Source organism: Ostrinia nubilalis, chromosome 13, assembly GCF_963855985.1.
Source record: "Ostrinia nubilalis chromosome 13, ilOstNubi1.1, whole genome shotgun sequence".
Taxonomy (NCBI): Eukaryota; Metazoa; Arthropoda; class Insecta; order Lepidoptera; family Crambidae; genus Ostrinia; species Ostrinia nubilalis.
Genome location: NC_087100.1, coordinates 11,970,022 through 11,990,244, shown reverse-complemented (window position 1 = coordinate 11,990,244; position 20,223 = coordinate 11,970,022). Strand labels below are relative to the sequence as shown.

Here is a 20,223-nt window from a genome sequence, read left to right as displayed (position 1 = left end):
AAGTAATGCGAATCAAAAATCTTTATTATGCGAAATCAACATGTGATTAGATGTGTTTCTTACAATGAGACAATAAAACTATTTTCTGCCTAAAACCATTTACTTAAAATTCTAAAGGGTCAGTAAAATGCTAAGTCAAATTGACATGTGCTTATTCTAGCAATAAGCATAACATTTGTCTTAGTGCATATAACTTTTAAATCAAACCCTTGAAACTTACAATGAATAAAATTTTAGTGAGAACTTAAACTAGTTCTTTCTTACATACTAATAAATTGTGAACTCTTATAAATAGGCAGTTACAAATATGAACAGTCTTTAAAATATATTTATCTACCTAGTAATGCAAACGATCACAAAGTTCAACAAAGTTATCTCAGCTTTAGACAGTCAAGACTGTCGAGTAGGTTTTGTACTTCGGAGTCAACTTGTTCCCGGGTGCTGACCTGCTCCAGTCTCAGCCGCACCGACTCCAGTTCTCCCGCATCGGCTTTCTGGATTTTCATATACTTCAGCATCATTTCAACAACCAAACAAATCTCGCCAATAAGCTGCCTAGTCTCCTCAAAATGCCCAGCACCGCTGGGACGCATTTGAATCAGTTTCAGCTTGCTTTGAGCCAGCTGTATTGGGTTGCGACCATTCTTGTCGTTGGAACTGACATCAGTGCCAGCATCGAGCAATTCTATTACAACTGGTATGTGATTCGTGCACGCAGCAAGATGAAGGGGTGTATTCCCCAGAGTATCCTTTATATTAGGGTTAGCACCATGTCTCAGGAGTACCCTAACCACATCTACATATCCTCTGCAAGCAGCTAAGTGAAGTGGACTCCTTTTAAATTCATCTGACGAATTGGGCTCCGCTCCAGAAAGTAAAAGTTTCTCGACAAGTTCTGTGTTGTTTGTTCCCGCAGCGAAGCGCAGTTTTTGATTTCTCCAAGCGGCTCCTCCGTAACGATAGTTCAGTCTGCAGTGTCTTGCCTTTGTAGAGCACTTTATCTTACCGATATGGTCATGTGGTTCACCAAAAAACTCCACGGGCATAGCCTGGCCTACTTGGTTGATCGGTATCGCTGGGGGATTGAACTCCAATGTACACTGGGAGTGATCAAATATTGGGTTGTCGCTGCTTTCATTGCTTGTATCTACTCCAGAGTCTGCCATGGTTGTTTCACTGTTTTTAACAAAATATCATGTTACAATTTCCTGGATTTCGAATAGAAAAATATCACACAATTTCTAGAGTTGTCTGTCAACAAAAATCAACACAGGCGTCAGCTGTCGCTGTCAAATTAAATATTGTCTATGACGGTGTTTTTTTTTCGAAATTCTTCAATTAGCTAGGGTTGGGCTTGTGTAACAATTCAATTGACTGAGATAATGAATTCAATCATTCAATGAATTATTTGGCACGTTAATTTCCGAACGAAACACAAGTTACAAATGACAGTTTATGTACTGACAGCGTATTCGGCCTCGGAGGAATTTTGAAAAGATATTTTTACCATTATTGCTGCGTAAATCTTATACAATACAATGCAGCAGCTAACAGTGTTCATGGTAAGTGTAAATGTAAATATTGATATTAAATGTAGGCGAGTGGATTTTTATATCACGTCAGGTAACCTATAAACGTTTGTCTGCAAGGATATTGAAAGCTCTCGGTCGTATATCGACGAGTTGTACTCGCCGGACAGCGGCAAGATCGTGGAAGCCTTGGTGACGCTGAAGAACTCCGTGATCGGGAGCAACCGGCAGAAGAGTTCTGTGATCCAGCAAGGAGTCGTACCCCGGCTGCTCCAGCTCATGTCTGACGACACTCTGGACCCAAATATCCGACTGGAAGCCACAATCACAATAGGTAATAATACTATATTCATTTGTAATATTGACTCAAGATAATTATGCCTGTTTATTTATTTTTATTTACATAACTTTTAAGTTTTTACTTGCTGCAACTTCAGATACAATGCAAATCTAAACACAAGTGTTTTTTGTATGGTAACAGTAATTTGTTCCTAAATGAGGTCCTATTAAGTCTTTCAAAATTAATAATAATAACATCAACACTTACATATTTATTATTTTACTTTGAAAGGATCTTTAGCCAAAGGCACACCAGAGAATGTGACCTCCCTGGTAGAGCAAGGCACAGCCACAGCGTTGGTGGAGGTGCTCAAAACAGTGCCAGTTGAAACAAAACTCGCTGAGGCAGCTCTATGTGCGTTAAGAAGCATATTTCTTCACCCACCTGCCCCAATCTCGTCTCTGCCAGCAGATATGAGGCTACTCACCAGACTGACACGTAAGTTTACATTAAAATACACTAAATTTTAATATTTAAGTTTATATTTCTCTAGAAACATTGTTAATAGTCTTGAACTTAGGTCATTATCATTGATAATACTGGCTGTATGAGCATACTAAAAGATACTATGAGACTCCAGTTTGCAATGTATTGCTGTTATCTTTTCTGGTAATAACAATAAAAACTTGAACTTTAAGCTTCTATACAACATTGTATAAAAATTTACCGATTATGGCACATTTGGTGATTAAACAACAGAACTACAATATTTATATTTATTTTGCTAATTTATGACCATTTCTGTATTGCCAGAGAATGTTCGCCGACAGCATAAGATTGCGCGCGTCGTCCGCATTCTGTCAATTTTATGAATTTTGCTTTTTGTATGAATTTTATAGTTGTTGACCATGGTATCTACAGACATAGCCCGCGATTGTTGACCAACGTTCGTTCCCTCATTCTGTTTATTAGAAAAACATTTATTTGGTTCGAACATACATCAATTATGCCATTTCTATCATCAGAAATAGCCCGCGAAGGCTCGCCAACAGCCCGCGCGTGCGTAGTCCGCATCCTGTCCATATGGTGCGGCGGCGCGCGCGAGCAAGAGGCGCTTTGCGCGGCCGGCGCCTGCGCGGCGGCCGCGGCGGCGTTGGCGGCCGGGCCCACGCGCACCGACCACCCGCCGCCGGCCAGGGCTCTGCCCGCCTTGGATCTACTAGCTGCGATGTGCTTCGAGAATGCCAACGTGTCACAAGTGGCTCTGAACACGAGGTACAGTCATTATAGCACACTACAAGTTGCGGTGATGGCTCTGCTCGCCTTATACTTGCTAGCTTGTACTGGCCCACGCGCACCGACCACCCGCCGCCGGCCAGGGCTCTGCCCGCGTTGGATCTATTAGCTGCGATGTGCTTCGAGAATGCCAACGTGTCACAAGTAGCTCTGAACACGAGGTACAGTCATTACAGCACACTACAGGTTGCGGTGAGGGCTCTGCTCGCCTTATACTTGCTAGCTTGTACTGGCCCACGCGCACCGACCACCCGCCGCCGGCCAGGGCTCTGCCCGCGTTGGATCTATTAGCTGCGATGTGCTTCGAGAATGCCAACGTGTCACAAGTAGCTCTGAACACGAGGTACAGTCATTACAGCACACTACAGGTTGCGGTGAGGGCTCTGCTCGCCTTATACTTGCTAGCTTGTACGGGCCCACGCGCACCGACCACCCGCCGCCGGCCAGGGCTCTGCCCGCGTTGGATCTACTAGCTGCGATGTGCTTCGAGAATGCCAACGTGTCACAAGTGGCTCTGAACACGAGGTACAGTCATTATAGCACACTACAAGTTGCGGTGATGGCTCTGCTCGCCTTATACTTGCTAGCTTGTACTGGCCCACGCGCACCGACCACCCGCCGCCGGCCAGGGCTCTGCCCGCGTTGGATCTATTAGCTGCGATGTGCTTCGAGAATGCCAACGTGTCACAAGTAGCTCTGAACACGAGGTACAGTCATTACAGCACACTACAGGTTGCGGTGAGGGCTCTGCTCGCCTTATACTTGCTAGTTTGTACGGGCCCACGCGCACCGACCGCCCGCCGCCGGCCAGGGCTCTGCCCGCGTTGGATCTATTAGCTGCGATGTGCTTCGAGAACGCCAACGTGTCACAAGTAGCTCTGAACACGAGGTACAGTCATTATAGTACACTACAGGTTGCGGTGAGGGCTCTGCTCGCCTTATACTTGCTAGCTTGCACGGGCCCACGCGCAGCGACCACCCGCCGCCGGCCAGGGCTCTGCCCGCTTTGGATCTACTAGCTGCGATGTGCTTCGAGAATGCCAACGTGTCACAAGTAGCTCTGAACACGAGGTAATGTCGTTGTAGCATACTACAGGTTGCGGTGAGGGCTCTGTTCGCCTTATACTTGCTAGCTTTGCACGGGCCCACGCGCAGCGACCACCCGCCGCCGGCCAGGGCTCTGCCCGCCTTGGATCTACTAGCTGCGATGTGCTTCGAGAATGCCAACGTGTCACAAGTGGCTCTGAACACGAGGTACAGTCATTACAGCACAGTACAGGTTGCGGTGAGGGCTCTGCTCGCCTTATACTTGCTAGTTTTGCCCGGGCCCACGCGCAGCGACCACCCGCCGCCGGCCAGGGCTCTGCCCGCGTTGGATCTACTAGCTGCGATGTGCTTCGAGAACGCCAACGTGTCACAAGTAGCTCTGAACACGAGGTACAGTCATTACACCACACTACAGGTTGCGGTGAGGGCTCTGCTCGCCTTATAGGTACTTGCTAGTTTTGCACGGGCCCACGCGCAGCGACCACCCGCCGCCGGCCAGGGCTCTGCCCGCCTTGGATCTACTAGCTGCGATGTGCTTCGAGAATGCCAACGTGTCACAAGTTGCTCTGAACACGAGGTACAGTCATTATAGCACACTACAGGTTGCGGTGAGGGCTCTGCTCGCCTTATACTTGCTAGCTTGCACGTGCCCACGCGCACCGACCACCCGCCGCCCGCCAGGACTCTGCCCGCCTTGGATCTACTAGCCGCGATGTGCTTCGAGAATGCCAACGTGTCACAAGTGGCTCTGAACACGAGGTACAGTCATTACAGCACACTACAGGTTGCGGTGAGGGCTCTGCTCGCCTTATACTTGCTAGCTTGCACGGGCCCACGCGCAGCGACCACCCGCCGCCCACCAGGGCCCTGCCCGCGTTGGATCTACTAGCTGCGATGTGCTTCGAGAATGCCAACGTGTCACAAGTGGCTCTGAACACGAGGTACAGTCATTATAGCACACTACAGGTTGTGGTGAGGGCTCTGCTCGCCTTATACTTGCTAGCTTGTACGGGCCCACGCGCAGCGACCACCCGCCGCCGGCCAGGGCTCTGCCCGCGTTGGATCTACTAGCTGCGATGTGCTTCGAGAATGCCAACGTGTCACAAGTGGCTCTGAACACGAGGTACAGTCATTATAGCACACTACAGGTTGTGGTGAGGGCTCTGCTCGCCTTATACTTGCTAGCTTGTACGGGCCCACGCGCAGCGACCACCCGCCGCCGGCCAGGGCTCTGCCCGCGTTGGATCTACTAGCCGCGATGTGCTTCGAGAATGCCAACGTGTCACAAGTGGCTCTGAACACGAGGTACAGTCATTACAGCACACTACAGGTTGCGGTGAGGGCTCTGCTCGTAAAATGTCTAGCTTGACTTAGCTTAGTAATTTTGAAGCTATATTTGGGATGTGTAAAAGTATTCTGATATACATTGAAGCATAAACTCTGTTTTGCATGTCACAGAGTAATGTTGACCTCACTGTAATTACTGTAAATGAATTGGGATGTTTGCCAGAAAACCAACACTGTGAGGCCAATAAAATGGACAAAGTAATACTGACTAATACTCTTTGTCTTTTGTTTCAAAACAAAGTATATTCAAAATTGCTTCTTCACATTTTGTTGCGCGTACGTCCGGTTTCTCTGACTGCCATATAATCAAGGTTTTTACTGATGTCTCAAAATCCTCCCTTTATGTATATACCACTATACAGGGTGTTACTAACGCCGTTGGCAAACTAAATTTAACGTCCCATTTACGGCGACGAAACATTGATCCTGTTATTGCTCAAAAACCCACCCTATCCTACCTTTACAAAGTGCTAATTCGTCTGGTAAACTAATCATCTCGTTTTCTTTACAGACACGGCGACAAGACAATCCCAGAGTTGCTGACGGCGCTAGTGTCGCGCGACAAACCGCTGCCGGTGGCTATGGGCGCGGCGCGCTGTCTCACCTTCATACACCGGGCGGGCGCTCTGCCCGCAGACGATAATAGGTAATTTTCTTATTTAATTTACTATATCCCTTTGTTCACTTAAAAAAGAGGAGGTTCTCAATTCAACCATATTATTGGTTTTTCGGCCTGTGTACCTACCATGAGTTTACGTTAGGTGTGCTCGCTAGCGAGTACGTCAAAAATCTCTATGAAGATTTTGTTTCTTGAAAGTAGCCGCTAGGCGCGCTGCACAATATGTCATACAATTAATGTCATTTTTTACGCAGTCGCTAGCGAGCACACCTAACGTAAACTCATGGTAAGCACACTGATCTTCATTTTTCAACAAGTGAGATGGAGGCCAAGAGTTATTTTGTTTTAGTTTTAAAAAAATGATAAAACTATAAAATACCTACTATCCAGCAGTAGATCAATTCTGAATGTTTTGTATTATTTTTCATATATTTTCGCCTCAGCCATTATAGCCTACTTATACTTAAGGCCTTTTATAAACAGCTAATTTTTACAAAGATAAAAACGTAATTCAGTCAGTATCAACAAGATCAAGTCAGTCGTAAATCTTCACTAAACGCAGCGATACAATGATTGCACTTTCGTGGCTGTCTAACATTTTTACAAGGTTATATCGTTGCAAAACTTTGCAGTGTTTGAAAGGCCTAAATGTAGAACGTCAAAAAGTAATTTAAATATTTGTTACAGAGTGGTATTCGGGGCCTTACCATGTCTAGCACGACTCTGTACAAAAGAAATACCGGAAGACATCAGGGCATCGGCCGCCGAAACTCTAGCATACTTGGCTGAGGTATGATCTAAAACTTTGTTGGTTTTAATTTATAAAAAATAATTAGTGATGACGGCTTTGTAACTTTTTGGTCAATTAATAGTGTTTTAGTTACAAGTGTTATGATTAAACTCATAAAAATTTACATATTTAGTAGAAGTCAATTGATAACCTACTTAAATTGTACTTCTATTACACCTTTATACAACAAAATATTAGATTTTTACGTAATTCTTATTATTTACTGTAATCACAAGGAAGTATGAAAAAAAAGGAAACTTCGTACAAGTAGTAAGGAAATGGTAATGAAATGATTGTAGAACAATATCACTTTTAAATTTATTGTGCACTAATGATATTTTTAAGTATAGCTATTACCCGCGGCTCGCTACATGTTTTTTCATGCCTAGCATTACGTCTAGTCTAGCTAGAATATGTACATGAAAAAACACCTGTATCTACCACGAAAAACTTTCGAGTTCGAATCGTTTGCGTATTCGAATCGCCATCAAATAAATTCCTTTTTTTTAATTACAATGCGACCAAAAACTTAATTTAAAATAAATAAAGTTTTTAAGACCAGAATGAAGTGTCTTTTTAGAAAAGTTGTGATTTCGAATTAGCGGGGAATGGTGTCAAATATAATTATTGGCACTGACGGGATTGCTACCATGTACCTTAATTTTGAGTTCCCGTCAGTAATAATAATTATGTTAGTGACCATGAAAGTTCAAATCAATATTATGGTATACTAGCTTTCCGCCCGCGGCTTCGCCCGCGTGGAATTTTGTCTGTCACAGAAAAACTTTAAAAAACCGGGATAAAAATTAGACTCAAACTAGGTATCTCTATGCCAAATTTCATCAAAATCGATTCAGTGGTTTAGGCGTGAAAGCGAGACAGACAGATAGACAGACAGAGTTACTTTCGCATTTATAATATTAGTATAGATTTGACACTGTCTATTTATCCCGGCAGGTTGACACTTCTCTCCAGCGACTAGCAGCGATATCCAACCACCTGATGAGCTCGCTAGCGGACATCGTGAACTGCGCAAGCGCCGCCGCAAAGCAGGGCGCCTTCAAGTGCTTCGCGTCGCTCGGCGCCAACGACGAGGATATCAGGAAGAGGATCATCGAGACGCACGGCCTCATGGTGCACATTGTCAATGGGATGAACAATCCTGAACCGGCTGTGAGTTTTGTTTATGGTTTGTAACATAGCGAATGAGAAGTAATAACATAATTATAGATCGTTTCATCCACGAAGGCGCGCCCCACCAATTTTTGGCCGAGAGAAGCGCGGAGTGCGTGGAATTTGATCCGAGCGTCATTATTGTAGTGTGCGTGTGCTGTGCACTCATAGATATGTAATATAATTTAGCGTGTACCGATAACACTTAATTATTAGCGGAAGAATGGTGGGGCGCGTGGATGAAACAATCTACAGGGTGTTGGGTAAATGGGTATATGAGCTGCATTTAAATTATTTTAATTTTCATACAAATCGGATTTTATAAAATTTATTTTGTATGAAAATTTAAAAAATTAAAATGATGATATCAAATTTCTGACTTCACCATACCATTTATATGCCCATGTTAACATGGGCTAGTGTCGGCTCATATACCCATTTACCAAACACCCTGTATAATAATAGTATTTTGAGGAAGAATGATAAATGTCCCCGTCCTATCCTGGCTTGATCATTTACCAATGCTTCAATTTAAAATTTACACCGCACGGCGTCGTTCGCCGTTGCTGGTTTCAAACTATGATGGCAACACGTGGGACATAATAAAAAAAAGACAGAGTAACTCGAAGTGTGAAATGTATAGAAAATTTAATGCATAAAATTCTTTGTAACACAGGTGAGACTAGCCGCTGTGAGGTGCCTGCATTCACTTTCAAGATCAGTGCAACAGCTACGGACAACATTTCAGGTAGCTCCCCCGACATACTTCATTATTATAAGTGCGAAGGTTTAATTCCACCTTCGCACTTATAATAATAGCATCTAAGTTCATAATGGATTGTTCTCAGGATCATGCCGTGTGGAGGCCGCTGATGCAGCTGCTAAGTGACTCTCCCGGCACAGAACTGTTGACCGTGGGCTCGTCGACACTGTGCAACCTCTTGCTGGAGTTCTCGCCCGCCAAAGAGCCAATGTTAGATCAAGGTTTGATACACTAATGTCTTTGTGCGTTCTCACTTGGCATTTCATTTTGGGGAGCTTTGCTTTTATGGTAAAATTTTGTCTATGGTTAGATAGATTGTGGTCTCTTTCAAGCTAAATTGATCCCTATTATATATATGATAAGACAATTTGGAATACACAATATATAACCTCTTGCTGGAGTTCTCGCCCGCCAAAGAGCCAATGTTAGATCAAGGTTTGATACTCTAATGTCTTTGTGCGTTCTCACTTGGCATTTGGTTTCTAAGAGCTTTAAATTGCTTTAGGTATTTTTTTGTTTATGGTTAGATCCTTTTAGATATTTAGTTCAAGCACAGACCAGACTATAGCTGTGATTTTATTTGAGCAATATTGTGGGTTTAGATGTGATATTCTAACTTTACCGAGCGCGAAATAAAACATAAGACTTGAAACAACGGTCGTTTACTTCCGAACGTAATAGATCGATACAATCGAAAACCAGTGGCGCGCGCGCAGGCGGGCACGGGCTTCGCGTGGGATCGTAGCTGCGGACTGGCGAGCGCTCGGTTTCTGCGGCCGGCGCACGGCGCGCGTCCTTGAGCCTAGTGGGCGAATATGTATAGCTATACGCAGATCTATTGCGATCGCCGCACACAAGGTATTGACGCGGTTTTGCTTGTCGACGAAATATTATTTTATATGCGATTAATAAATAGTTTAATTGCGTGATGTATGAATGAATTTATTTAATAGTTAAAGTTTAGATTAAAGTTAATAGAATAACCACTAATATTATAAATACGAAAGTTTGTATGGACGTATGTTGCAGAATTATTGCTATTACATCAGAATACATTTATAACGATCTTTGACAAACCAAATCCAGTAAAATAGAATAGATATTGTAACGAATCACCTACAGTGGGTATGCAAACCAATGAGGTTCAAGATATCATGTAAGTTACTATAGTTTTCACTCGTTTGTTTTATGTTTGTCCATTCATCAAAGCTTGTGTAGATGTTTGTCAAGTCACGTTAATAAAGTCGTCTTGTGGTGTTTAGTAAAATTCAACGAAATGACTAGGTACATCGATTGATCAACATTAACCGTTTTACAGGTGCTGTAGAAATGCTGTGTAATTTAACGAAAAGGCCAGAAGCGGCTTTGAGGCTAAACGGAATCTGGGCACTAATGAATATGGCTTTTCAGGTAATTTTGATTACAAATTCGTTTGGAAACTTCGCTGTAAATAGCTATTACCTATTTCCTAATACATATGTGACAAATTATGTCGTAGCGTTGTTATTATTTTAACATACGCTACAGCTGACTCCATCGATCTCATACTAAAATTTGTTCACCATCATGAGTAGAACCCAACCTGAATATTTGGGAACGGTTTTAATATTTTCTGTCTCTGTTCCAGGCGGAACAAAAAGTGAAACAGCGAATCCTGTGCTGCTTGGGCACGGAACAAATGTTCCGGTTACTAGGCGATAGCGATACGCGCGTCATCATGAAAACTTTAGGGCTGCTAAGAAACCTTCTCTCCACGCGGCAGCATATAGACGCCATCATGAGCGAGTACTGCTCGCAAGTCATGCAGGTTTGTGATAATAAGAACAAATTGAGTCAATGCATTAAAAAATCACTGCTGATTGCCGTTTTTTTAACAACTCGACTCCGTCAACTCGACCTCTTGACAACCCAACTCTACAACTCGACTCCTGAATACTGAACTCCTGACAACTCGACTCCTTGTCGTGATACCGATAGTTGTATGCCTTTGGTTATAAAAGGCTAGTTTCCTAAATAAAATATTTTTCAAAAATTTATTAAAAAATATTGTACACGTAACATTTTTATTTGTCAATCAAACAAATAATTACGAAGTTATGATACGTTTGCAGTTCCGCGTGACGTCACAAAGTGCTACACGCCTTGATGTCACAGGCCTCTTCTTTTGAACTTTGGCGCGCGTTACCTCTCAATTTTCCTTAGTTTAGAAGTTTTTTTGATAAGTTAACCGACGGACTAATTCAAACTCTTGCTTTTTTACCTAGGAAACATCCCTATTCGTGCTTTCGCAGTTTAATCAGTACCAAACACTCCTCTAGAGTTATGAAAAGCCATTTAAAAGCCTTGTTTTATCCCCAGGCAGTGATAGTAGTCCTGGAGGGTTCGTACCCGGCGGAGGTTAAAGAGCAGGCGCTTTGCATCCTGGGCAACATCGGCGACGGCGAGAAGGCCAAGGACCTCATCATGGCCAACGAGGACGTGCTGAGGAAGCTCGTCGATTACTTGGTGAGTTGGGGGATGAGATTGCGTAGAAGATTGACTGCAATGAGGGTTTTCGCGATTGTTAAATCCGCCAGATGGCAATACGTAGACGCGAGGTCCAAATGCTGCGTGATTGGTGGATTTTGACATATCTGTCAATGTCATGTCAAAAATAACCAATCATGCAGCATTTGGACCTCGCGTCTACGTATTGCCATCTGGCGGATTTAGCAATCTCATTCGGACGGAATAAAGCCGGGTCTTGATATGAACATTTGATCACCGTATTCGTATCGCATTCGCATCTGCAGCGCAGGGCTATTCCGAAACGCTGTTTACGTAGTTTCGGGTCTTTTCTGTCACCGTCGCTCATGGTGGCATTCCGTTTTGCGTGAGAGAGATGGAAACATTCAAAACTTCGGATAACGTTTTTCGGAGTAACCTCGCTGATACGATACGATATAACCAAAGTCGAGTCGGTTTTTTAAGGGATGTTGTGTTTGACTCAAAGCTGTAGCCAGTTTGATACGCGATGGGACCACGCAAATGTTACATACTCGTATGAGACAAGGCATTTGATTTCTTATTTTCCTACTAATATTATAAGTGCGAAAGTTACTCTTTCACACAAAAACTACTAAACGGATTTTGATGAAACTTTACAGTATTATTCTTTATAACCCAGAATTACATATAGGCTATAATTTACGACGATCTGTGACGAACTAAATTTCACGCGGGTGAAGCCGCGGGCAAAAGCTAGTATTAACATAATTTCAAATATCCTGACATATTTCCGACTTAAAAAAAATAACTACAAAATAATCTTCAAGATTTTTAACACAGTAGTGTTGCCGAACTATCGATAGTAAAACTATCGATAGTTTTCATTCGAAAAAGCCTTCTCCATCGATAGGCCTATCGATAGTATCGATACTGTCGATACTATCGATACTATCGATAGCTCAAAACGAGGCAATACTATTGAATATGTGCAATACTATCGATACTATCGATAGTATTGTTGCTCGTGAAGAATAAACTATCGATAGTATCGATACTATCGATTGTTCTAGACTATCGATAGTTTGGCAATTTACAATAGTATCGTTTACAATATTAAATCGATAGTATTGCACATACATGGACCTATAAAAAAAGTCGGACGGATTCTCATCAACAAAATACTGTGACATTAGGATACACCAGCTTGCCTGTACGTACAGGCCGGCACGCACACATTCACACCCTGATACACCACTTCGAGTGCAAACTTCACACAGTTGACACATTAAAGCAGCGAAAAAACAACACGAATACGACATGTCTTGTGTGATGAAATTGTATAAAAACCGTTCTGTTCGAACAAACAAAAATTAAGGAATCACATTTCACAGGCAAAATAATAATCCAATCACTTATTTCCCGACATTAAAATATTGAAATTAATTGAAATCAAACGTCATTCACTCGAAAAAATAATACGTCAAAGACCAGTGTTCTCAGTTATTTACGTGGGAAAATTACCCGAAATATGGGAAATTAATAATGATTTTAGGACTTTTTAGTTATGTATTACGCATACTATGGAAATAAAATAATTATTGTGTTTTAATGGGATATATTTTTATAGGCAAATTTGATCCTTCCCAAAAATGTGGAACTGCGAAATTCAAATTTTCTTACATTGATTGCAAGTCAGTGTCAGGTTGTATGTTAAAAAAAATCTATCAGAGATAATAATAATATATTGATGATGCATAAGATTATGATTATAATGTACACAAGATTCGTAATTTGTAACTGCGTGAATCATTTTTGATCAACATTATGTACAGTCACGGAATGAAAAGGTTCGTCAGTTTTCAAATTGATTCCTTCAACGAATCGCGAGCACATATTACCTTTTGAAACTATGTTACAGAATAATCTCGAGTTAGAGAAAATAATCTTTAACTGTTCGTCAGTAAAGTTCAAAATTATTCAGATCAAAGTTGTTTGACGATTTATCTTGTCAAGAAGATTATTATGATTGATAAACTAAAACCTTCTTGTTGGTTCAACCTGCCATTATTATTTCTTTTAAATAAAAAAAACTATTGTCAATTGGTCAATGTCATCATTGCATTGCACTGATGGGATAGAAAAATAAACAAGCAAAACCTTATTCGTTAGCAAACGTCATTTTATTTAAATGTCAGCGGCACTGTTTCTTTCACTGTTATGTTGGCAGGTTTGACTCTTACAGTACCTAGTGCAAGCGAAAACCGACACTAAGGTGACGAACCTTTTCATTCCGCGACTGTACATACCCTGACACACTGACTTGCAAACAATGTAAGAAAATTTGAACATTGAAAATTTCGCGCCTACCTCAACGCATTCACCTTTCATCCTTTTAAAATGGCACGGAATAATTCTGTCTACATTTCCAAGTAACATCTGCCGATCTATGTTTTTCTTAAAATAAATGGGTAAAATGTTTTGGCTAACATGGCATCCCTAAATTCACTCACACAATAGACAAACGCCAAAATTTTGCGTCACAGTTTTGTTGTAGCGCGAGTTCCGTCCGCCTTTTTTTATAGGTCCATGTGCACATATTCAATAGTATTGCCTCGTTTTGAGCTATCGATAGGCCAATCGATAGTCTTGCGATAGTTTGACTATCGATAGACTATCGATAGTCGACTATCCATCGGCAACACTATAACACAGTCCTTTATCTACTCAGGCGCACCCCGAGAGCAAACTCCAAGAAGCAGCGTTATTCGTGGCCGGCAACCTGGTGTGGCGCGGCGAGGCGGGCGCGGCGGCGCGGCAGGCGCGTCTGGCCGACCTCGGCGTGCTGCGCGCGCTCAAGCTGCTGCGAGCACGCCAGGACGCCGCGCACCTGCACGACAAGTGAGTGGCTGCTGAGAGAAATGTGTGTGGGGAGCAACATGCCGCCTGGTGAGAGTAATGCCGCTCGGCAGCGTTATGCGGCAGGCGCGCCTGGCCGACCTCGGCGTGCTGCGCGCGCTCAAGCTGCTGCGAGCACGCCAGGACGCCGCGCACCTGCACGACAAGTGAGTGGCTGCTGAGAGAAATGTGTGTGGGGAGCAACATGCCGCCTGGTGAGAGTAATGCCGCTCGGCAGCGTTATGCGGCAGGCGCGCCTGGCCGACCTCGGCGTGCTGCGCGCGCTCAAGCTGCTGCGAGCACGCCAGGACGCCGCGCACCTGCACGACAAGTGAGTGGCTGCTGAGAGAAATGTGTGTGGTGAGCAACATGCCGCCTGGTGAGAGTAATGCCGCTCGGCAGCGTTATGCGGCAGGCGCGCCTGGCCGACCTCGGCGTGCTGCGCGCGCTCAAGCTGCTGCGAGCACGCCAGGACGCCGCGCACCTGCACGACAAGTGAGTAGCTGCTGAGAGAAATGCCGCCTGGTGAGTGAAATGCCGCCGAGTAAGCAAAATGCCGCTTGGTGACTGAAAAGCAGCTCAGCAGACCGTGAAAGAAATGCCGCCTGTTGAGTGAAATGCCGTCGAGTGAGCAAAATGCCGCCTGGTGAGCAAAATGCCGCTTGGGGTGAGTGAAATGCCGCTTGGGCGAGTGAAATGCCGCTTAGTGAGCAAAATATCTTAGCATCTTAGCTAACCAGGCGGCATTTCTCTCACCAGGCAGCTGGTGAGAGAAATGCCGCCTGGTTAGCTAAATGCCTTCCCAAAACAATATCTCTGATTGATCTGGGCGTGATGCGTAGGACGCTGCACGACGAGTGAGTTGTAGGATTGTGAGAGAAATCCGTGCGGTGAGCAAAATACCGCCTCGTGAGCGAAGTGCCGCTTAATCAGTAAAAAGCTGCTCAGCGGAACGCCAGTTGGTGAATGATATGCCGCTTGTTGCGAGAAACACCGGTTGGTGAGCAAAATGCCGCTTGGTAAACGATATGCTGCCGCGAGACAAGACTGGCGGATCTTGGCACGTTACCTATGTTTTATATGTCCGCTAGGCAAAATACTGCGTTCAAAAAGATTGTTGTTTAGCAGAATGGATGGATATTACGATTATTGAGTCATAATTAAATGTTGTTTGTTCCAGGGTAAAAACCGCCTTAGCGCAGTTCAACGAGTTCCCATAATAACGCGGGCCCGCCGGCGCTGTCGGCTGCGGCGGAAGTGACTCGGCGAAGTGTTGCCAGGCGGTAGTGTTGCCAGGCGGTAGTGTTGCCAGGGCGAATATTTGTTAAGTGACAGGTAAACATTGTGATTAGTTTATTATTATTTTGTTTTTGAAATTATTCACTTTTTTTTGTGTCGTGTATAGTCTGGTCTGCGAGCACGTAGAATTTTGTCCAATGACCTCAAGCTACCCATCCTTATCGCTCAAGCGTAATTATATTGCTGTCGCGAGACTGTGCGACGGGCGCTTGCAGTGAGTGTGCGAGCGCAATAGCAACATAATTACGCGCGAGCGATAAGGATGGGTTGCTTGGGGTCATTGGACAAAATTCTAGTGCTCACAGACCGGACTTTACAGATTATATCTTGAAGTTCTTTATTTTGCACTAACGCCCGTATTTACAAACTATGCATGCTTAAGTGAAGCAGAAACGCTATGCGTAGTCGAATAGAGCTCTGTGATTGGTTCGTGTGTGTCACTTCGCCACTCAAGTATTGTCAATGATGATGTTTTTGCGACCCTGTGCGTCTACGCGCACTGTGAGACCCCATAGTTATGTTTGTGAATACGGGTGTAAATGTCACAAAATACATTAAAATTCATGCTTTTATAAATCAAAGTACAATTTGAGCAATATCTGTTAGAAGTTTAGTTGTTTAGACGCTCATAATGTGTCCATACCTTCGTCACTTTGGTTTTTTTAAATAAATCATGTCGTACCAGGACATGTCCTTTAAGTTATCTGTGTTTCTTAGTCATTAGTTTATTGAGACATGATAATATTAGTCCGTAATGTCCAGTTATATTATACACCTGGCAACACCACCACCATGGATCTAAGTAATGTAAATAGCTAAGTTCGCAATAGATTGTTATGTCGTGGAACTGTCGGAGTAATTTATTTTAATTTATCATTGACCTCAATTCTCAATTAATCATTATTTTCAATTCATAATTTCATTGTTGTTGTTTTTTTTAGTCCGTTAATGTGATCTTCATTTGTCTTTAACGAACTTTCTCGTCAGTATGAAATCTCGAAATAGATTTGAGACTGAAGATTGCGTTACGAATTCCTTATTATTATAATTATGTCATTAACTTTATTGTACAGACAATAGCACATCAGACAACATTTTCGTTGCAAAATAGCTTCATTTGCAATGAGGGTTTTCGCGATTGAAAAATCCGCCAGATGGCAATACGTAGACGCGAGGTCCAAATGCTGCATGATTGGTTATTTTTGACATGACATTGACAGATATGTCAAAATTCACCAATCACGCAGCAGTCAGACACCACATCCACGTCCCGCCATCTAGCGGATCATTCATACGCGAAAACCTTAATTAAATACGACCCCACAGTGTTTATGTTGATGTGCTGTCGTTTGTAGTTTATTGAATTTTCTGTTTGGGTATATCCAAAGAGTGCACATAGGTTATTTCCAACGACAGAGGTGCTAGAATCCCTCGCAAAAATTATATTTTTGTGAAACTAGCAATGTAGTCAAACTACGGTAGCATAATGTAGGTAGTTGTTGGCTAATGGGTAATTCAATTTTTATATGCATCTTTATTTCTATTTCGCTCTCGGTACGTCGCGGATAAAAATGGGTTTTGTTTAATATTATAACTTCTGGTAACTAATTTTTCGACAAAATATTTTTCGTTTGTATTCCGTGACTACATTCAAAAAGGTTTAGTTATAATGACGTCATAAAATAGCTTTTGAGGGTACCTCGATTTATTGTAAATTGTGTCATGTAACTAAAACCTAATGGCCTGTATATATTTCAAAATACTAGTTACTAAATACTAAATACTAGTACAGACGATAGCATATCAAGCTAAATACGTTCAACTAAAATCTAACATAGCTAGTCGTACAAAGCCAGTCGAGTTAACTGCGCACCTGGCAGCCGTGACGTCACTTCGAACTTCAACGCAGACAGGGTGAGTGGAAGAAAGTCGCATTCCAGCGAGGTGCGCAGTTGGTTTGTACGGATTGTAATTTTACCACCTAAAATGAAAAAAAAGGTTGGACTTAACAACAATAATAATAAGCTCGCCTTTTGTACCTCGTACTTTTATGTTTTGTGCAATAAAGATTTTAAATAAATAAATAAATGTGTAGTCTGATTTGCTGTCGTCTGTACTTCACATTAATATCTTCCACAAAATGTAATTTTGGTATTTTTGTATACCTATGCTAACATGCCACAGTAAATTAAGTCTATAAGTCATAATATTATTAGTTTTGGTCAGATACTTTCAATTATGTAAAATATATTTATTTATAAATCGAAAATTATGAATCTATATTAAAAAAATGTATTTAAAAAATTGGTATAATAATTTTGAAAATTGCTCTAAACCTTCAACTCATTGGTAAATACTCAAGGATGTATGAATTGGTTGTAGTTATGTTACTTTTCGCCGTAATTTATTGTTTGTGTATAAATAATCTAATTTGTCATAATGATCTATTGTAAATGCAACATTATAAATATGTATAAATGTCCCGATATGTAAAGTATTATCGTCTAGTGACGTCATGGCTGTAATAGGATAACGCCTTGAATTTAGGTTTTTTAGCCTTCTGTAACTCTTTCCGCGGTAGTGAACGGCTATAGCAGTCATAAATAAAACTTCTATAGTGTCTTGGCTACTGTCGCGGAAAGTGCTAAAATCACATGTATAATTTTTACCTTATTATTTTATTTCCTTCTACAGGGTGTTTTCACTGCTCTTGATGTAACAACATTGGTATTGAACATCAATAAATAATTTGAATGAATAGTCGATCGTTAGATTCATAACTTTATTTCATCACCCCTTTTTAGGAAGTGAAATAAATTGGTAATTATAAAATAATTATTTTTGTTTGATTTTGGACGACTGATAGGCTAAAATCAAATAATGTAAATGCATTATATTTATAGGAACTGGGTTTAAAACCAAATTCCCTTTTTTGTTTATAAAATGTAACTTCCATATTTTTTGTTTTTTTGGAATTGTATAATAATTATAAATATTAATATGCAGCTCGGCAGCTTTCTATAATATTGTAAGAAGATAATTTAACTAAATGATAATATATTTTGGTTATAATACTACATCAGTGGCCCTACTCTGCAGAACAATTTCATTTTTGGGTATACCTAACTGTCTTGCTCAGTTATTATGGCAATTCAATTCGAGTGAAGGAGATAGGCAGATTCGGAAGTTCAGAAATCGTCTTGCAGCATAGGACCTCTGTTATTGATAACCGTAACAATCTCAGTAATATGAGAAAAAGTTAAAAATCATATATTTTTTACAATAATAATAATGTAGAGGCTCAAACATTTTTTTGGTTAGTGTACTTTCTTTTTGATTTATTTATTTACACATTCACTTGTGGTAATACTGCCGAAAATTTTCACAATACTAAGTCATGATGCTTTATTTTGTTCATGTAATAACATCAATTTATATACTTTATTCATATAGTGCTGCTGAATACCATTTTCGCGACGAAATCGAAGCTTTTGCTTTCACATGACATTATCAAATCTCTTGAAACAATGTATTGCGTTATTATTGAACGAAATGTCAACATTTTTCATGTTAATTAAAAAATAATGATTATTGCGGATTACTGTTGTTTTATTGTCTATTTAAATTCTAATATCTGTAAATTCTACAATATTTTGATAGTCATACAAGCCCTAAAAGGCTCATTATTAAACTATGCTATTAGGTTGAAAACTTGTGAATCTTTTTGCTTAGATAGCCAATTGCTAAAGGGTACGTCACGTACGCCTGTCCCGTTAGTAGAAACGTGCTTACTTTGGGCTAGGCCTGTAACTAGACAACAATCGACATTATCGTCTATTCAAATAAAACCCCAAATGGCCGGGCTATAGGCGACATGGAATGTCTTTAATCTTTAACCTTGTCATGGAAGTTTTTGTTAGGTTCAGTTGGTGACACATTATTAAAACCCTAAATTACGTGGCTTTTTTTATTGCACTAAGGTCATGTATTATCATCATCAATCATCATTCTCTTTAGACAGATACAGCAAGTAAGACAATTGAAGATCTGAAAGATTTTGGAAGAAGAATGAGGATTTTTGGGTTCTGCACCTAAAAGGAAAATATAGGAGGATCCGTACATACGTAGGACCACCCCGTTGTCAGCATGTTTTAAAAGTAAATCTAAAGAGAATTATTACGTCCTTTTCCATATACAATATATTTCCCGAACCACGTTTTCACATTCATCCCGAACAAACAATATGACACAGATACTTTAATTTTACACGCATCAGTTTATTTGCTGTTTGCAGAATTTCGGAGTTTCATCCGCAAACCGCAAAAAGTTTAATGAGCCGCAATATTCGTTTCAGAGGATCATACCATATACGTATTTTATTCCCACACCGCGGGTTAGGTCTGCCCGAGAGATTAAAGTTTAACTGATAAATCATTTCGATTTTTTATCACCAGCGGAACGAGCTCAGTTGAGAGATTAATTGAATTTTTTACGAGTTAATTTATTGAGAGAACGTTATTAAAACTGCAAATACTATCAGTTCAGTTATTAATCTTCTTTGAGGACTCTTCTAACGTGTTTACGAGCATTATTAGGGTTATTGAAAATTCTTATTACTCTATAAAATAATCGCACTGAAGTCTCCATTCCATTAAACCGGTAACAATTAATATCATTTCAGCTGAATAAATTATGCAG

The 20,223-nt window shown here is 41.4% G+C and overlaps 2 protein-coding genes and 1 long non-coding RNA gene across 3 annotated transcripts; 2 read left to right on the top strand and 1 right to left on the bottom strand.

Moving 5' to 3' along the window:
- Window positions 1-6: 6 nt before the first annotated feature.
- Window positions 7-1,293, bottom strand: LOC135077684 (ankyrin repeat domain-containing protein 54-like). Its single transcript, XM_063972248.1, has one exon. The coding sequence runs from the start codon at window positions 1,164-1,166 to the stop codon at window positions 372-374; it is 795 nt and encodes a 264-aa protein (XP_063828318.1). The 5' UTR covers window positions 1,167-1,293; the 3' UTR covers window positions 7-371.
- A 3,571-nt stretch (window positions 1,294-4,864) lies between these two features.
- On the top strand, window positions 4,865-14,233 carry LOC135077331 (armadillo repeat-containing protein 8-like). Its single transcript, XM_063971858.1, has 13 exons — window positions 4,865-4,911; window positions 4,974-5,093; window positions 5,156-5,275; window positions 5,338-5,457; window positions 6,011-6,145; window positions 6,806-6,908; window positions 7,866-8,081; window positions 8,758-8,829; window positions 8,930-9,065; window positions 10,163-10,254; window positions 10,472-10,651; window positions 11,203-11,349; window positions 14,060-14,233. Exons 1-13 carry the CDS (start codon window positions 4,865-4,867, stop codon window positions 14,231-14,233), a joined length of 1,662 nt encoding a protein of 553 aa, XP_063827928.1.
- A 401-nt stretch (window positions 14,234-14,634) lies between these two features.
- LOC135077682 (uncharacterized) lies at window positions 14,635-19,123 on the top strand. The gene is made up of 2 exons (XR_010258489.1): window positions 14,635-14,721; window positions 15,407-19,123. It is a non-coding gene; the product is annotated as an uncharacterized LOC135077682 (long non-coding RNA).
- Window positions 19,124-20,223: the final 1,100 nt, after the last annotated feature.

Bases quoted from the DNA above. Each gene is read 5' to 3' on its own strand.
- LOC135077684 (XM_063972248.1), bottom strand. From the start codon at position 1,166: ATGGCAGACTCTGGAGTAGATACAAGCAATGAAAGCAGCGACAACCCA.
- LOC135077331 (XM_063971858.1), top strand. From the start codon at position 4,865: ATGTGCTTCGAGAATGCCAACGTGTCACAAGTGGCTCTGAACACGAG. The intron at 4,912-4,973 runs GTACAGTCATTA...TATACTTGCTAG, and splicing joins CAAGTGGCTCTGAACACGAG to CTTGCACGGGCCCACGCGCA. The intron at 8,082-8,757 runs GTGAGTTTTGTT...TTTGTAACACAG, and splicing joins TGAACAATCCTGAACCGGCT to GTGAGACTAGCCGCTGTGAG.